Source organism: Salvelinus namaycush, chromosome 4 (genome assembly GCF_016432855.1).
Source record: "Salvelinus namaycush isolate Seneca chromosome 4, SaNama_1.0, whole genome shotgun sequence".
NCBI classification, from domain to species: domain Eukaryota; kingdom Metazoa; phylum Chordata; class Actinopteri; order Salmoniformes; family Salmonidae; genus Salvelinus; species Salvelinus namaycush.
This window is the reverse complement of record NC_052310.1, coordinates 60,773,638-60,787,797: the sequence shown is the minus strand read 5'-3', so window position 1 is coordinate 60,787,797 and position 14,160 is coordinate 60,773,638. Positions and strand designations below refer to the sequence as shown.

The 14,160-nt window shown below is 46.0% G+C and overlaps 1 protein-coding gene across 1 annotated transcript in view; it reads right to left on the bottom strand.

Annotated features, from left to right (window-relative positions):
• Positions 1-865: 865 nt before the first annotated feature.
• The window catches only part of LOC120046689 (B-cell lymphoma/leukemia 11A-like), a 52,517-nt gene continuing 39,222 nt past the window's right edge, over positions 866-14,160 (bottom strand). Inside the window, exon 3 of the mRNA XM_038992107.1 lies at positions 866-6,377. Within this exon, the coding sequence (XP_038848035.1) occupies positions 4,162-6,377 (2,216 nt within the window). The 3' untranslated portion in view covers positions 866-4,161. The remainder of the gene's footprint in view (positions 6,378-14,160) is intronic.

Below are 14,160 nucleotides of genomic sequence, written 5' to 3'. Positions count from 1 at the left end.
ATAGAGAGAGAGAGAGAGAGAGAGAAAGAATGCAGCTGATTTGTTTTATTTGCCTGGCTGGCTCTGCCGGAGGCCAGTCGCATTGTTCAACAAGGAGAAAATAGGTGCCTGCTGCTGCTACGGCTCCAGAGGTGGGGAATACAAAAATGTGCACTGAAAAAGTTGCTGTAATGCTACGTGGCTCAGGCGTCACCCACTGGCTCACACAAAACAGGGCCTCAAAACAAGTGGCTGTGGTTTTTGAAGAACAAAACACACGTGTCATTCTTATGAAGAACGAAACACACTTGTCATTCTTATGAAGAACAAAACACACACTTGTCGTTCTTGTGAAGATGGCTTTTTCTAATACACTAGGTGAGCGTTATTGGATGAACACAGCCGCCAGGTGTCTCTCCTACAAGGGGGATCTAATGTTTGAGTTCAAACGGGTGACATTTGGCGGAGGTTATTATGATGGATGGGTTTTGACAGATTAATACTTTTGAATAAATCTGAGTAAACAGAGAGAGGTAATGATATTTAAGTAAACGTGGGTGAGCTAAAACAAAGAAAGTGTGGGGGGTGGCAGTGGTGTTGGGGGTGGCAGTGGTGTTGGGGGTGGCAGTGGTGTTGGGGGTGGCAGTGGTGTTGGGGGGGGCAGTGGCAGGTAGTTAAACAAAAGGGAAGGATGAGCGGGAGGGAGGGAGGGGACACTAACAGCACTCTAAGACGCTTGCGCCCCACTGAGGAGTGACACGTATGTAACATGTATGTGCTCAGAGATAGCATGCAAACTGTCAACAGCCACGCCACTAAAGCTGCTTTACCTATGAACACACACACACGCATGGACGCACACACACAAACAACATATTTATACTTTCGTTTTTTTTTATTAATTGTTTTTCAATAAAGGGACAAAATGGGTGTGTGAACAGGATAATGCAGACAACTGCCAGAAAACAAAGACAGTGGTTTCCCCAATACAACTGAACAGAGATCAGAAACAAATACAACAAAAAGAGCTAAGTTTGTCCAATGACCTCCGGCCAATCTTTAAAAAATAAAGAAATAATATTATAACAAAAAATAAACAAAAAAATGTCCCTTCCATGTCTCTATTTTAAACAGAGCATATAGGTAATAATAAATAGCAACTCCCATAGTAAAAGATAAAGTTCAAGTTCAAGTTACAACAAACAGCTCTCAGAACAAGAATAGAAAAGGCTGATAACAAAATATTCCGCATTGCCATTTACAAAAAACGGCTCAACTCAAGCAGGCTTCTCCGCGTCTCCAATTAATTTTCATTTTTAAATATGCTTTGCATATGAAAGTATACCCAATCTAAATATAAAGCACCATTTAGTATTTGGCAATGAAAAACAAAACTGCAAAACATAGATTTTTTTTTAAAATTCATTTATTCTGACGCTTTTTTAAATCGATGTACTGCATATGAAGTAATTTTTTTGTTTTGTTAAGATGTTGGAATGTAGTCAGGTGGGATAGGTGGGAAAGACAGAAGCACACAACAGAACAGCCCGACGTCAGCTTGCATTACTGCATACAGAATGGCAGCAGGGGGAGGAGGTCCAAACCAAACTAAAAAAGATATGTACAACCTGTGAGCAGGAACCAGCGCAGCGTGGCAGCCATTTTATGGCCCTCTGCGCTCAATGTCGCATACTTCTTTTTTTTATTGTGTTTTATGAAAATTTTTAAACATACAAATAATTTGCACTATATTATCCTGCCAAATTAAAAAAATAAACCGTGGCAGCTTGTTTTGTTTTTTTACTACCAAAAAAGGTACGTAAATACCTGTAGAGAGAACAAGCAACAGTTAAAAATACGAGCCTCAATATAAATACTATAGTGCCTACTCTAAGTGAACATTGAATTCAAATACCATTCTAGAAATACAGAAAAGAAGACCATAAGTGTGTTTAAGCATTGGAATTGACATGAGTGTGCATCTTCCTATATTTAAGTTCTCTATTATATATTCATATATCATCTTAAACCTTTCCCCAATGCAAATTTTATTCAACCTGAAGAGCCGCGAAGAGCCAAGGCAAAATAAAAAGTCACAGTTTTTATTCTCCATTTTATATATACTGTGATCGAGTCTTGAAAACCACCAAGACAGAGAGGAAAAGAGAAACAACGACAAACTTAAATACAGTTTCCCCTAAAGATAATGAAGTGTTATTTAAAAAAAAACATTTTCATATTTATACAAAAAAAGAAGATTTGTACAAAAAAAAAATCTTGCAGTGTGAGCAGCAAGTTTGTCATCTAGCTGAGGGAGCTTTTACCCAGTCACAGCACTGAGTGCTTTGCTGGCGTTTCCTGGGGTTAAACAACAAAGGTCAGAGGTGGTCAAAGGTGAAGGATGAGGGTCAAGGATGGAGTGGCTGGCAACAGATTCTGTATTCGTCACTATGTAAAACAATGGAACCCCTAGCCATCGGTCAGCATTTTAGCAAGTTTTCCCTTAAGCGTATACCTGTAAACTGGGAAAATTGAACAGTGCACTTCTTTTTTGTCCTATAAATGACAGTCAAACTTTAGACTTGACCGCTATACAGACGTTGTACCAACGTTAGACAACGTTAGAGTATCTGTACAGACTCTGAGGCAGCGTGACAAGTGCTATTTCACCCTCAACCGGGGTGGACGTCTGCAACTCAACAAGGAAAAAACTCCTTTCACGTCAACACAAACAGCAAACAGTACAAAACAGAAAGAAAACAAAAGTACCTCTGCCCTCTATTACAAACCGATGTATGATTATTTTGTCTAATCTCCACTCTTTCTTTTCAAGAGCGCTGGCATGAGTACAATGGCCTTTCTTAAATAATCTTTTTCTTCCTTTCAAGTTTAGGCAATTCATAGTTAATCATCATTGATGGATAGAAGATTTAAATGTATCGTAAAAAAAGAAACCCCCCCAAAAGCACTCCATTCTGTTAGCTTCTAATTCTGTGTAACTTTTTTGACCAGCTTGTATTCATTCGAAGGCCCTCATATTGTACAGTGTGCTGGGAGATTACACTCTGAAATATCCAAGCAGCATCATACGTTTGTGCTACTGTAGATACATGTCAACGCTCGATGTCTTCACAAAACGTTCAAAGTCCCCACGAATTTAGGATTGTACATTACAGAGTACCTTTGTGTTCAGTACCTCCGCACCAGAAAGAAAATACACAAACAATGCAGTTATACACAATACTGCCTGTACCGTGCCTGCTGAAAATGTGAAGACACTATAATACATGTAATAGGTAGCTAAATGATGATTAACCAGAATTCTCCAAAGTTTCTGTATTAGCATTATCAGTTCATCTTGTAAGTCACAGTCGACTTTAGCAGTCAGGTACTTGATGCAAGAACCTTTCCTCTGGGTGGATTCAACCCTTGTCCAGTATACAGCCGTGACCCCAAGCTTATAGCAGATAGGAAGATTATTAACCAATGCAGTTTCAAGATATTTTAAAGGCACACTTTTTTTTTGTTTTACCAAACGATAGTACAAATTCAAATCTTAACACATCCTCCTCTTTTTGAAGAAGTCTAAAGGCTGTCACTGCTTTGTGTTAAGTAATCAAGCCAATTCATACATTATGTTTTAACCCCATAGGGACAGAACATCTTTTAGAAAGATGAAGGTTAAGTGCGATTCCCAGGTCGTCCAGGGAGGGTTGAGCTGAAGACTGTTCATCCTCCATGTTACAACACAAAACTGTACATGATATGTGTTACAGAATGTATGCAGCATGGTCGTTTCTATTCTTGTCTTTTCTTTTTTTTTGAAAATAAAAACCCGAACAAGAAAACAGCAACACATTTTACTCAACAACTAACCAACCAGGGACATTTTCTTTTTTTTAATTAGCCAAAACATACCATGCATGCTGTCTAATTATAAAAATTAAAAAAAAATGCAGAAATTAAACAGTACACAACATGTAAATTATTGCACAAGAGAAAGGCTTGAAGTTTTGCGTCAATGCAATAGTATTGCCCCGATACAGATCATGCATTCAACGAGTAATGGAAACGGGGTGTGCTGGTGCAGAGCACGTTGTCCATCGGACTGGCAAAGGAAGAGGGGGGAATCTACAGGGGACTGGGAAGGGGGGTGGGGGCTGATGACAGGGGAAACTCCCACTACTCCGACTTAATTTCGGCACTCAAGGGGCGGTCACTGTGCCATTTTTTCATGTGTTTCTCCAAGGTACTGTACACGCTGAAGGGCATCTGGCAAATCTCACACTTGTACACGTCCTTGCCGATCTGCCCGTGTGTCTTCATGTGGCGTGTGAGCTTGCTGCTCTGGGCGCAGGCGTAGTTGCACAGCTCACACTTGTAGGGCCTCTCGCCCGTGTGGCTGCGCCGGTGCACCGTCAGGTTGCTACAGTTCTTGAAAATCTTGCCACAGTACTCACAGGTGTCGGTGCGCCTGCTGCCTTCCTTGGAGCCAGGACGAGTCAGCGGAGCCCCAAGGTGGGGCGTGCTTCCCCCGCTCCCCGTCCCGCTGCGGCCCGACACCCCCCCACCCAGCTCCCCAGGAGGGGTGGAGAAGCGCAGGCTTCCGTTCTCAGACGAGTGCTCCGATGGAGAAGAGGCGAAGGGCGATTGTCTGGAGTCCCCTCCGAAGTTCAGAAAGGGGTCCTTGAGTTGTCGGGAGGCGGCATAGCCGGCCAGCCACTGGGAGTAGACGTTCTCTGTGTTGGGGATGGTGGGGGTAGGCAGGTCAAACTCCTTCTCCAGCTTAATGCGTTTGGAGAAGGGGCTGAGGGGGCTAGGGCTACTCAGGAGAAGCTTCTTGGAGAGGCCCACCGAGGCTGCTTCGCTGGGGGACGTGCCGCGCCCGTTTATGGCCACAGCCGAGATGCAGCCACCCTCTCCACGGTCCGACTCCAGCGCTGAGTCCTCGTCACACAGCTGGCGTTGTGTGTGCTCACGGTTGTGGTGGTGTATGTGGTTTTCTTGGTCCAGCACGCTGCACTTGTGTGCGTGAAAGGCTTCGCTGAAGTGCTGCATGCTGGCAGCCAACCCCATGCCCTGTATCACCTCAGGCAGTGAGCGAGGGATGGAACTCTCCTCTCCTCCCACCAGGCGAACCCCAACTCCCCCGACCCCAATGCTGCCGTTGTTCTCATGGTGCCGCGCTGCCTCCAGACTCAAGCTGAAGTGGTAACTGTTGTTGTTCTTCCTAGCTCCATCCACCTTCTCCTCTTCTTCCTCCTCCCCCTCCTCTTCCTCCTCTTCACCCTCCTCTTCCTCCTCCTCTTCCTCTTCTTCCTCTTCTTCCTCCTCCTCCTCCCCATTCTCCCGGCGCAGGCGGTTGTTCTCACTCTTAAGCTTGGCCACCACTGACTTGAGGGCGCTGCTGGCGCTGCCCATTCGCTCGCTGGTGCCCGGCTCGGGTGAGGAGGCTGCAGAGAGCCCATCTTCCGACTTTTCGGCGTTGGGCGAGCCCGACTTGTGCATGTGCGTCTTCATGTGGCGCTTGAGCTTGCTGGCCTGGGTGCAGGCATGGTCACACAGATGACACTTGTAGGGCTTCTCGCCTGTGTGGCTGCGTCGGTGCACAATGAGATTACTCTGGAACTTGAAGCTCTTGCCGCAGAACTCGCACGACTTGGTCTTCAGAGGAGTGGAGGGCTGGGGGCCTGAGGATGGCAGTGGGGTGGTGGGGGTGGTATGGGAACCCGAGGGGGATTGCATGGATGGAGGCAGGGGAGGGGGGGTGGACAGGAAGGGAGGCTTTCCCCCACTGCCGCCCCCTCCACCTCCTCCTCCACCGGGCTGGAATGGTTGGAGCAGCCGTTGCATATGGCTGGGCTGGTTGGGAGAGTGGGGGGGAGTGGACCCTGAGGTGTTGCCCGCCAGCTCCCTCAGCCGGCGAGAGAAGTCCATGGCCGATGGGGGGTCCAGGGGCATGGGAGGGTTGAGGCGCAGCACCCTGTCGAAGGCACTCGGATGGTGGGCTGCCAGCACCAGCTCCTCTGGATTCCGGTGGTGGGGGTCCAGGTGGTGGCGTGGAGGGGGACTGAAGAGCGGCGGCGTCGGGGGAAAACGCTGGTGCCCACCCCCTCCGTCCCGGCCCCCCGAGCCTGATCCTGGGATGCGGAGGAGGCTGAAGGGGCTGGCCTCGGGCAGGTGGAGACCGTGGAGAGGTGGCTGCGAGGGGCAGTCTGCGCCGCCACCCAGGGAGGAAGGTCTGCCCATGCGGGGGGTGAGAGGGCTGCCATGCCCGTGCTCGCTCTCCAGGTAGATGCGGAAGCCATGGGTAATCTGGGCGTGCTGGAGCAGGAACCAAGCGCTGCCGTAGGCCTGTTTACAGGTGGTGCAGGTGTAGGTACTCGGCTCTTCCTTACCTGCAGGGGGACAAAGAGGAAGAGGGGACACAGAGTCAGACTCATGTTCACAACAACAATCAATGAATTATTAATGAATACACATCATTGATCCCAAAGGAAATGTGTTAAAGAGTTTAGCTCAATTCAGCTGTGCTGCATTTGAATGCATTTAATCCTTCACTGTGTTACGGGTTTATCAAATTATCATATTTTTAGAAAGCTATCATAGAGTAAATCTATCTTAATTATCTGCCTGATAATCTTAACAAAGATAAGACTGAAGAGAGGAAGAAAAAAACACATAGCAACTCTCATCGAGGTCATGCCCCACATGACCAGCTTTCGCTAAAGGACTTCGGACACGCAGTGTGTGTGTGCATGTGTGTGTGCATGTGTGCATGTGTGTGTGTGTGCGTGTGTGTGTGCGTGTGTGTGTGTGTGTGTGTGTGTGTGTGTGTGTGTGTGTGTGTGTGTGTGTGTGTGTGTGTGTGTGTGTGTGTGTGTGTGCGTGTGTGTGTGTGTGTGTGTGTGTGTGCGCGGAGGATCACAGCTTCCTCTAGCCTGCTTTGGGACACTTTTATCCCAGCTGACTGTAAGCAGTCTCTCAGCTTGCTACAGAGCAAACAATGACTGCTGTCCCTGCAAAGAACACACTCCCATTGATGTACAGAAAGATCCCCTAACAGAGAAACACAACACCACTGAGCATAGCGGATACTACAACAGTAATTAGGGCCGATCCCAAAAAATGTATGCCTCTACTATTTTATTTGATTTTAGACTGAAGTCATATCGGCACAGACAGTATACAAGTGTAATAATTATTTGCTCTGAATGGTGACACACACACACTTAAGCAAGCACACACACACACACACACGCACACACACACGCACACACACACACACACACACACACACACAGACACACTACGTAAAGTTATCTAATCTGGCATAGCGAGTTTAGTCTGTATTGCCTCATAGTCCACAGAAAGACACACACACACACACACACACACACACACACACACACACACACACACACACACACACACACACACACACACACACACACACACACACACACACACACACACACACACACACACACACACACACAGAAGAAAAGCCTCTTGCTGTGCATTACTAGAACCGCCCTCTCAATTGCGGCCCAGTGAAGTCTTCCGCCGCTTGTGACAACAAAGGAACATTTAAAACAATGAATGTCTCTCTGTAAAGGACCTGTGGTCCGCTTCACAACGCGTGTGTCATCTCATTAAGCCCAGCCTGCTCCTCCATCAGCTCATTTACAAGATTAGATCAGAAACGGGCCGCCGCTGAAAAGCCTTTCAATATGAAACCAGTTATATGGATGCAGACTCATGCACAGTCACACACACAGACACGTACATGTGCACGCACGCGCACGCGCACACGCACACGCGCACACACACACACACACACACACACACACACACACACACACACACACACACACACACACACACACACACACACACAACCCAGTACTGATTATTTAATAAAGATTTCTGCTCAAATGCTCTGCCTAAATACACAGATTCTCCCACAGGTGCACACACTCACATGCACATGCGCGTGCGCACGCACACATGCACAAACACTCACACAGATATACAAACATTTAGACAATAATCAGATGAATTCTGAAATGTGTAACTATACACATAGATAGTCATGGTAAAACACAGCAATAAAGAGTGAGCAGTATTGTGGTATCCTGGTCCACCTGTGAGTGGGTCATTCAGCCCATATACCCAGGGGCCATCCACAGGTTGGTTCCCCTTCAGACTAATTGCTCTACCACTCCCAGACAACACAGGAGACCCAGGCCTGAGACGAAACGAGCCTGGGAATCAAGTTCTAACAGATGAGCATAATAAGACCAACTGTTTACAAGTCATATCATTGCACTAAAAGGGGAAATATCTAAAGGAAAGCAATTGTCAATATGAATGAGCAAAAAAAAATATTCAACTTTATTCTCAGAATGACGAGCCAACATAGTTAGCTCTGCAATCCTGCCAGACAAATAGATGCGTAAATACAATGTCAAAGGCCTTAGACACATTGGCGATAATGACTGAGGATTCGTTTCCAGATAAAAAGCAAATTTGTGATAAAGTGGGGTATAGCACATCAAATCAAAAGGTAAACAGACAGGGGTCAGTCACTGAAGCCTCCATTTTCCTGCTAATGACTGGCAGTATGAAACCAGAGAATTAGCGACAACACTAAAAGGGATTCATGGTTTACCTTACAGCTTTTACCCTCCCCAACTGCAATTTACCCTGCGCATCCAAACAAACAAAAGGTCAACACTGTCGCCAAAAACAGCCATCAGTTAAAGTGGGCCGTGTGAGTTCTCTGTGTCTGTGTGAGTTCTCTGTTTTTTTGTGTCTGTGTGAGTTCTCTGTGTCTGTGTGTCTGTGTGAGTTCTCTGTGTCTGTGTGTCTGTGTGAGTGGCGTGTCACCGAATGACATATTTCTTACACAACCTTTTTGGATATATAATGTGCGAGGGAAGAAGATGTGCAGAGAGCAAGGCTTCTGTGTGAGAGGCCAGCAGTCGCTACTGGGCTGTGTGATGAGGGGGGTGAGTGAGTGAAAGGCGTGAGAGTAGGCGGTTGGGTTGGATAATCCTGTTAAGACATAGACGGGGTGTGTGCCTGTGGTTCTCTCCACTCAGTGGTGGACCCTCCCCCGGACACTCAAACCCCTTTGTGTTCTGTGTGGCTCTAACCCACTGGGAGAATTCTCACACACACACACACACACACACACACACACACACACACACACACACACACACACACACACACACACACACACACACACACACACACACACACACACACACACACACACACACACACACTTATATGTCACCACCTACAGTTGAGGAAGTCCAGCATTAGCTAGTAAATTATGGATAATTAGAATCGGCAGAAATGTCTGCTAATTGTTGCCACCTGCAGAGGGTCTAACCCCTACGCGTTATTTGCATTCCCATTTAGAGTTGTTTCTCCTCACATAGACATTTATTGATGTGCAAGGGCCTTGGAAAAAGTTGAAATGTTTGGAAATGTAGGCTTTCGAGAGTCGTCAAAGCCTGCTTCTAATTCAGCCATCTCTCAGATCAACTCTAACGAGACATAATGTGTGAGGGAGAGAGACAGACGGACAGACAGAGGTCGTCCTAGGACAGAGCTGTGGCTGGGGTTTAGGCTTTAGCCCACGTCACTCATGACAGTAGTTGGCCGCAACTGCAGAGCTTGGCAGCATCATGTTCCGATCGCAGACGGCGAGAGAGGAATGAGGGAAAGAAAGAGAGGAGAGAGTGAGAGAGCGAGATGAGAGGGCAGTAACATGCTGCCAGCTTTTAACACTGGGAAATGTCAGAGCCATGTAACCAGCAATGAGCTATCAGAGAACAAGAAAGGAAGAAAGAGAGAGAAAGTGAGCTCCCCCACACACTACGTCAGACATACACACACATACACATACACACACACACATATAGACCATAATGCACCAAGCTATACAGACATACTCTAACATATTACAACATCCCTACTTCCATATCGACACACACACACACACACACACACACACACACACACACACACACACACACACACACACACACACACACACACACACACACACACACACACACACACACACACACATACACACACACACACACACACACACACACACAAAGTACTAAACCCCCTTAAGCTGAGGACACTAGAGAGGCATTTAGGTGATGTTAGATGTGAGAAGGTGGCACACACACACAGAGGTGGAGAGTCATGAAACACGAGACTGGATGGAAGGAAATGTGTGTGTGTGTTGAAACTTCCCCAGCTTACTGCATCTCTCTGGGGAAATGCACCACTCTGAGCAGATCGCTTTACAGGGCCTAAAATAACTCCACTGTTCCAAGCTGTGAAGATACACCAACTAAAACACACGCACACACACAAACGCCTGTCAGGGACATGGCAGCATTTGCCAGGCAGTAAGATTTACATCATGGCACTGCTTGAAAAAGTATAATACATACGTTTTTAATTTGTAGGATTATTATTATATTATTCTATTTAAAACAGAGAGAGGAATTCAGAGAGGGAGAGACAGAGAGACGAGAGAGAGTGAGAGTGTGTGTAATGCCATATCTATCATGATAGAGAGCAGACATCTCTGTGCTACGTCTGGACGGGTGGCAGTAGCAAACAAAGATGGATGCCAGCTTTAAACAGCTTGGGCAGCCTGAGCCCCAGACACGCACAGTCTCCTATTTCTCATCTGCCATCTTACCAAGCATACATCCTCTACCTGCACCAATGTCACACATGTGCATGCACACACACACCCAAGACAATGTCAACTCCCAACCGTTCCACATGTAATATGCCCCCACCCATTCACCAAATATGCAAAACCGCTACCCCCACTCTACACGTTACACACGCTACACACTACCCAAACACGCATCACAAACACTGACAAGCAGAACAAACGGCCAGGCTGACACATCCCTCAACTCTGGGCCATTTGGACAGTTCCCTTTGTCCCCTGTTCCCCATCTCTCCTTGTCCTTACTCTCTCTTATTCACTATCTCTCCATCCCCATTCTCTCTCTCTCAGTTTCTCTCAGTCACTCACTCGCTCCCTCCCTCCAATTCGTGGCTCCCTCGCTCTCTCACTCTCTCTCCCTCCCTCTCACTCCCTGTGTTGTTGTGTCCTTGGCTATGCAGTGCAGATTCCACCTCTGGGTGAGATAATGGTAATTGAGGTAATGGAACATTGCAGAAACAGGATTAGGGAATACGGCAGGGAGAAAGGACAATGTCCCCTAATAGAATTTGCGAATTCTATCAGCGGCTAAAGCTTTCAAGATCTCCTGAAATATTTACGTGTGGATGTCCCTTCACCCCTGACCAACTCCGCAAATATATTACATTACCTTAAAAGTGTGTCATGCATTAGGTATAGAATTACACAGGGATGTGATAACTGCAATATACATTATTAAGGTGCAAATATTCTATAATACTAAATTCTGTGAAACCCCAAGAATATTGTTATTGTTTATAATTATGGTTATTATGATCACTATCATAAACAAATTGTTGGTCACTACGTAAAGCCATCTACTCAGGCATAGCGAGTTCAGTCTGTATTGCCTCATAGTCCACAGAAAGACACACACACACACACACACACACACACACACACACACACACACACACACACACACACACACACACACACACACACACACACACACACACACACACAAACACACACACACACACACACGTCTTTGTCCTGGCCCAGACTCTCAGTGGTGCGCCAAATGACTAACCACAAACAAAGGCCTGTTTGACCAACACTTGTTCCCAGACAAAAGCCGGAGCAGGGAAGTCCAGGGAACAGAGAGCAGGGAGGAATCGCCTCTACTGAAAACTGGGATAACCACCCAGTGTGGCACACTCTGCAAGACACCAGCAGAAACTAACATTTCTAGACAACAGCCCGTAGCCCCTTTCCTGCAGTCAAATGTCCAAATCGCCCTCTAGTGGCCTCCTGGGTGGAATGTTATTTATATTATTTTTTTACTTATTGTTTTGAAGCTGAACATCCGTCTTCTGTGATGTATTTAAGGTGTAGTTTTGGGATGCAAACTCAAAATGTAATACATTTCAGCTCTATATCTGACAGGGTACAGGTGTCTTATTTTCTTTAAGCCCATAACCATGTGTGTGAGGTGTATACTATTGTTTCAAAGGGGATTTGTTTAAGACCACCAAGAAACACTCCGTGTGATCCTGATTTAGCCCACTGCAGTAAACGTTTAATCGGTCTATTATACATAGTCCACAGACACAGAGGAGAGGAAGAAAGGGAGAAAGGGAAAGGGAAAGGGAGAGAGGGAGAGAGAGAAGGAAAGGGAGAGAGAGAGAGGGACAGGGAGAGGGAGAGAGAGGGGAGCAAGAGGGAGAGAGAGAGAGAGCGTGAGCGCGAGAGAGAGCAATAGATAGAGGGACTAAGAAAAACAAGAGAAAAAGAAAGTACGTTTTTTTTGCCAGAGTTATTTCTGATCCATTATTGATGATCCAGAGTTATTTCTGATCCTAAACCTCTGCAAATCAGTGGAAATGGTGTAAAAACTGTGAAGTTGAAAGGTGAATCCCGATAGGAGAACTCCATTGGATTTTCATGCAGGAATCTGTGTTCATGTCAAATTCCCGCTCCCCATTACCAGTGTAATCCCCGGAACACACAAGTCTCGCATGGAAAACCCAATTAGTAGCGCTGATGATTTGCACACACCTGACGCCCCATCTGTAATGGCTGTTACAATGCAGAGGACACACACAAGATCACAGACGTATCAACGCGACCACAGACAGACTAACGGAATGAAAGCAGACTCATTGATCAGAACAAGGCCAAGCTAAGATACTACCATACTAACTGCCATTTCCTCTTCACCTCAGCTAGACCTCATTCTGAGTAAACCCTGATTCAGTCATTGTGAGACACCTCAAACAATTCATCTTATTCAACATGTTCTGAGAAACCTGTGTTGTTCCATTCCACTACTGTAGAGAAACAGTATTTTGTGATTTACAAAAACAAGTCAGATTTCTATGAAATTGGAATGACTCAGCGCTCAAGTGGTCTGTTAAAGTCGCATTGTACTCTAGTCAGTAGCCCGAATTACCAACGATCACAATCTATAATTGGTGTCTGTCTGACTGCACGCAATGTGTAGGTCTGTTACACACTGTTAGTGTGTGCGAATGGATTTGGTTTTACATATACTGTTGGACTTTATACTTTCTAATAAAGGCTGGTGTCTGTATTGAGAAGAAATATCAATACTGTGTGTGTGTGTGTGTGTGTGTGTGTGTGTGTGTGTGTGTGTGTGTGTGTGTGTGTGTGTGTGTGTGTGTGTGTGTGTGTGTGTGTGTGTGTGTGTGTGTGTGTGTGTGTTTGTGTGTGTGTGTGTCAGAATTATCAATACCTTCTGTCCATGTGTTAGGATTCCCTGCAGAGTTACAGACAGTGCTCTCCCCCACTTCCCCGAGAACTGTATATGTGTGTGTGTGTGTGTGTGTGTGTGTGTGTATATGTGTATATGTGTTTAGAGTAGTGTGTGTTCCTCTCCCTTTCTCTCTCTGCTAGCATTGGGAGAGCCCTGTATACTGTGTGTGTGTGTGTTCTCACCCAATCCCCAGCCACAGTTACCATGTGACCAGTACATGTTTGAGAAAAGAGGACAGGCAGATCATAGAAACAGCATAGCATAGAACAGACAATGACATGCAACTAGTTGTTGGTTACTTGTATTGATTACAGGGATATTTCAGATGACTTTGGTGTCCAACCTGTCCACAGACAAACAGACAGAGATACAGTACAGTGTGACTCCTCAGCATCTCACATGCATCTTATAAACTCTACTCTACTAGCACGGCCAGGGCCTCCTAAACTGGGTATATGATTGCAATGAAATGGCCTGGCCTTTATAGAACAATTCAAACATACTGTAGAAATTATGTGTGTGTGTGTGTGTGTGTGTGTGTGTGTGTGTGTGTGTGTGTGTGTGTGTGTGTGTGTGTGTGTGTGTGTGTGTGTGTGTGTGTGTGTGTGTGTGTGTGTGTGTGTGTGTGTGTGTGTGTGTGTGTGTGTGTGTGTGTGTGTGTGTGTCTGTGTCTGTGTCTGTGTGTGTCTGTGTGTGTGTC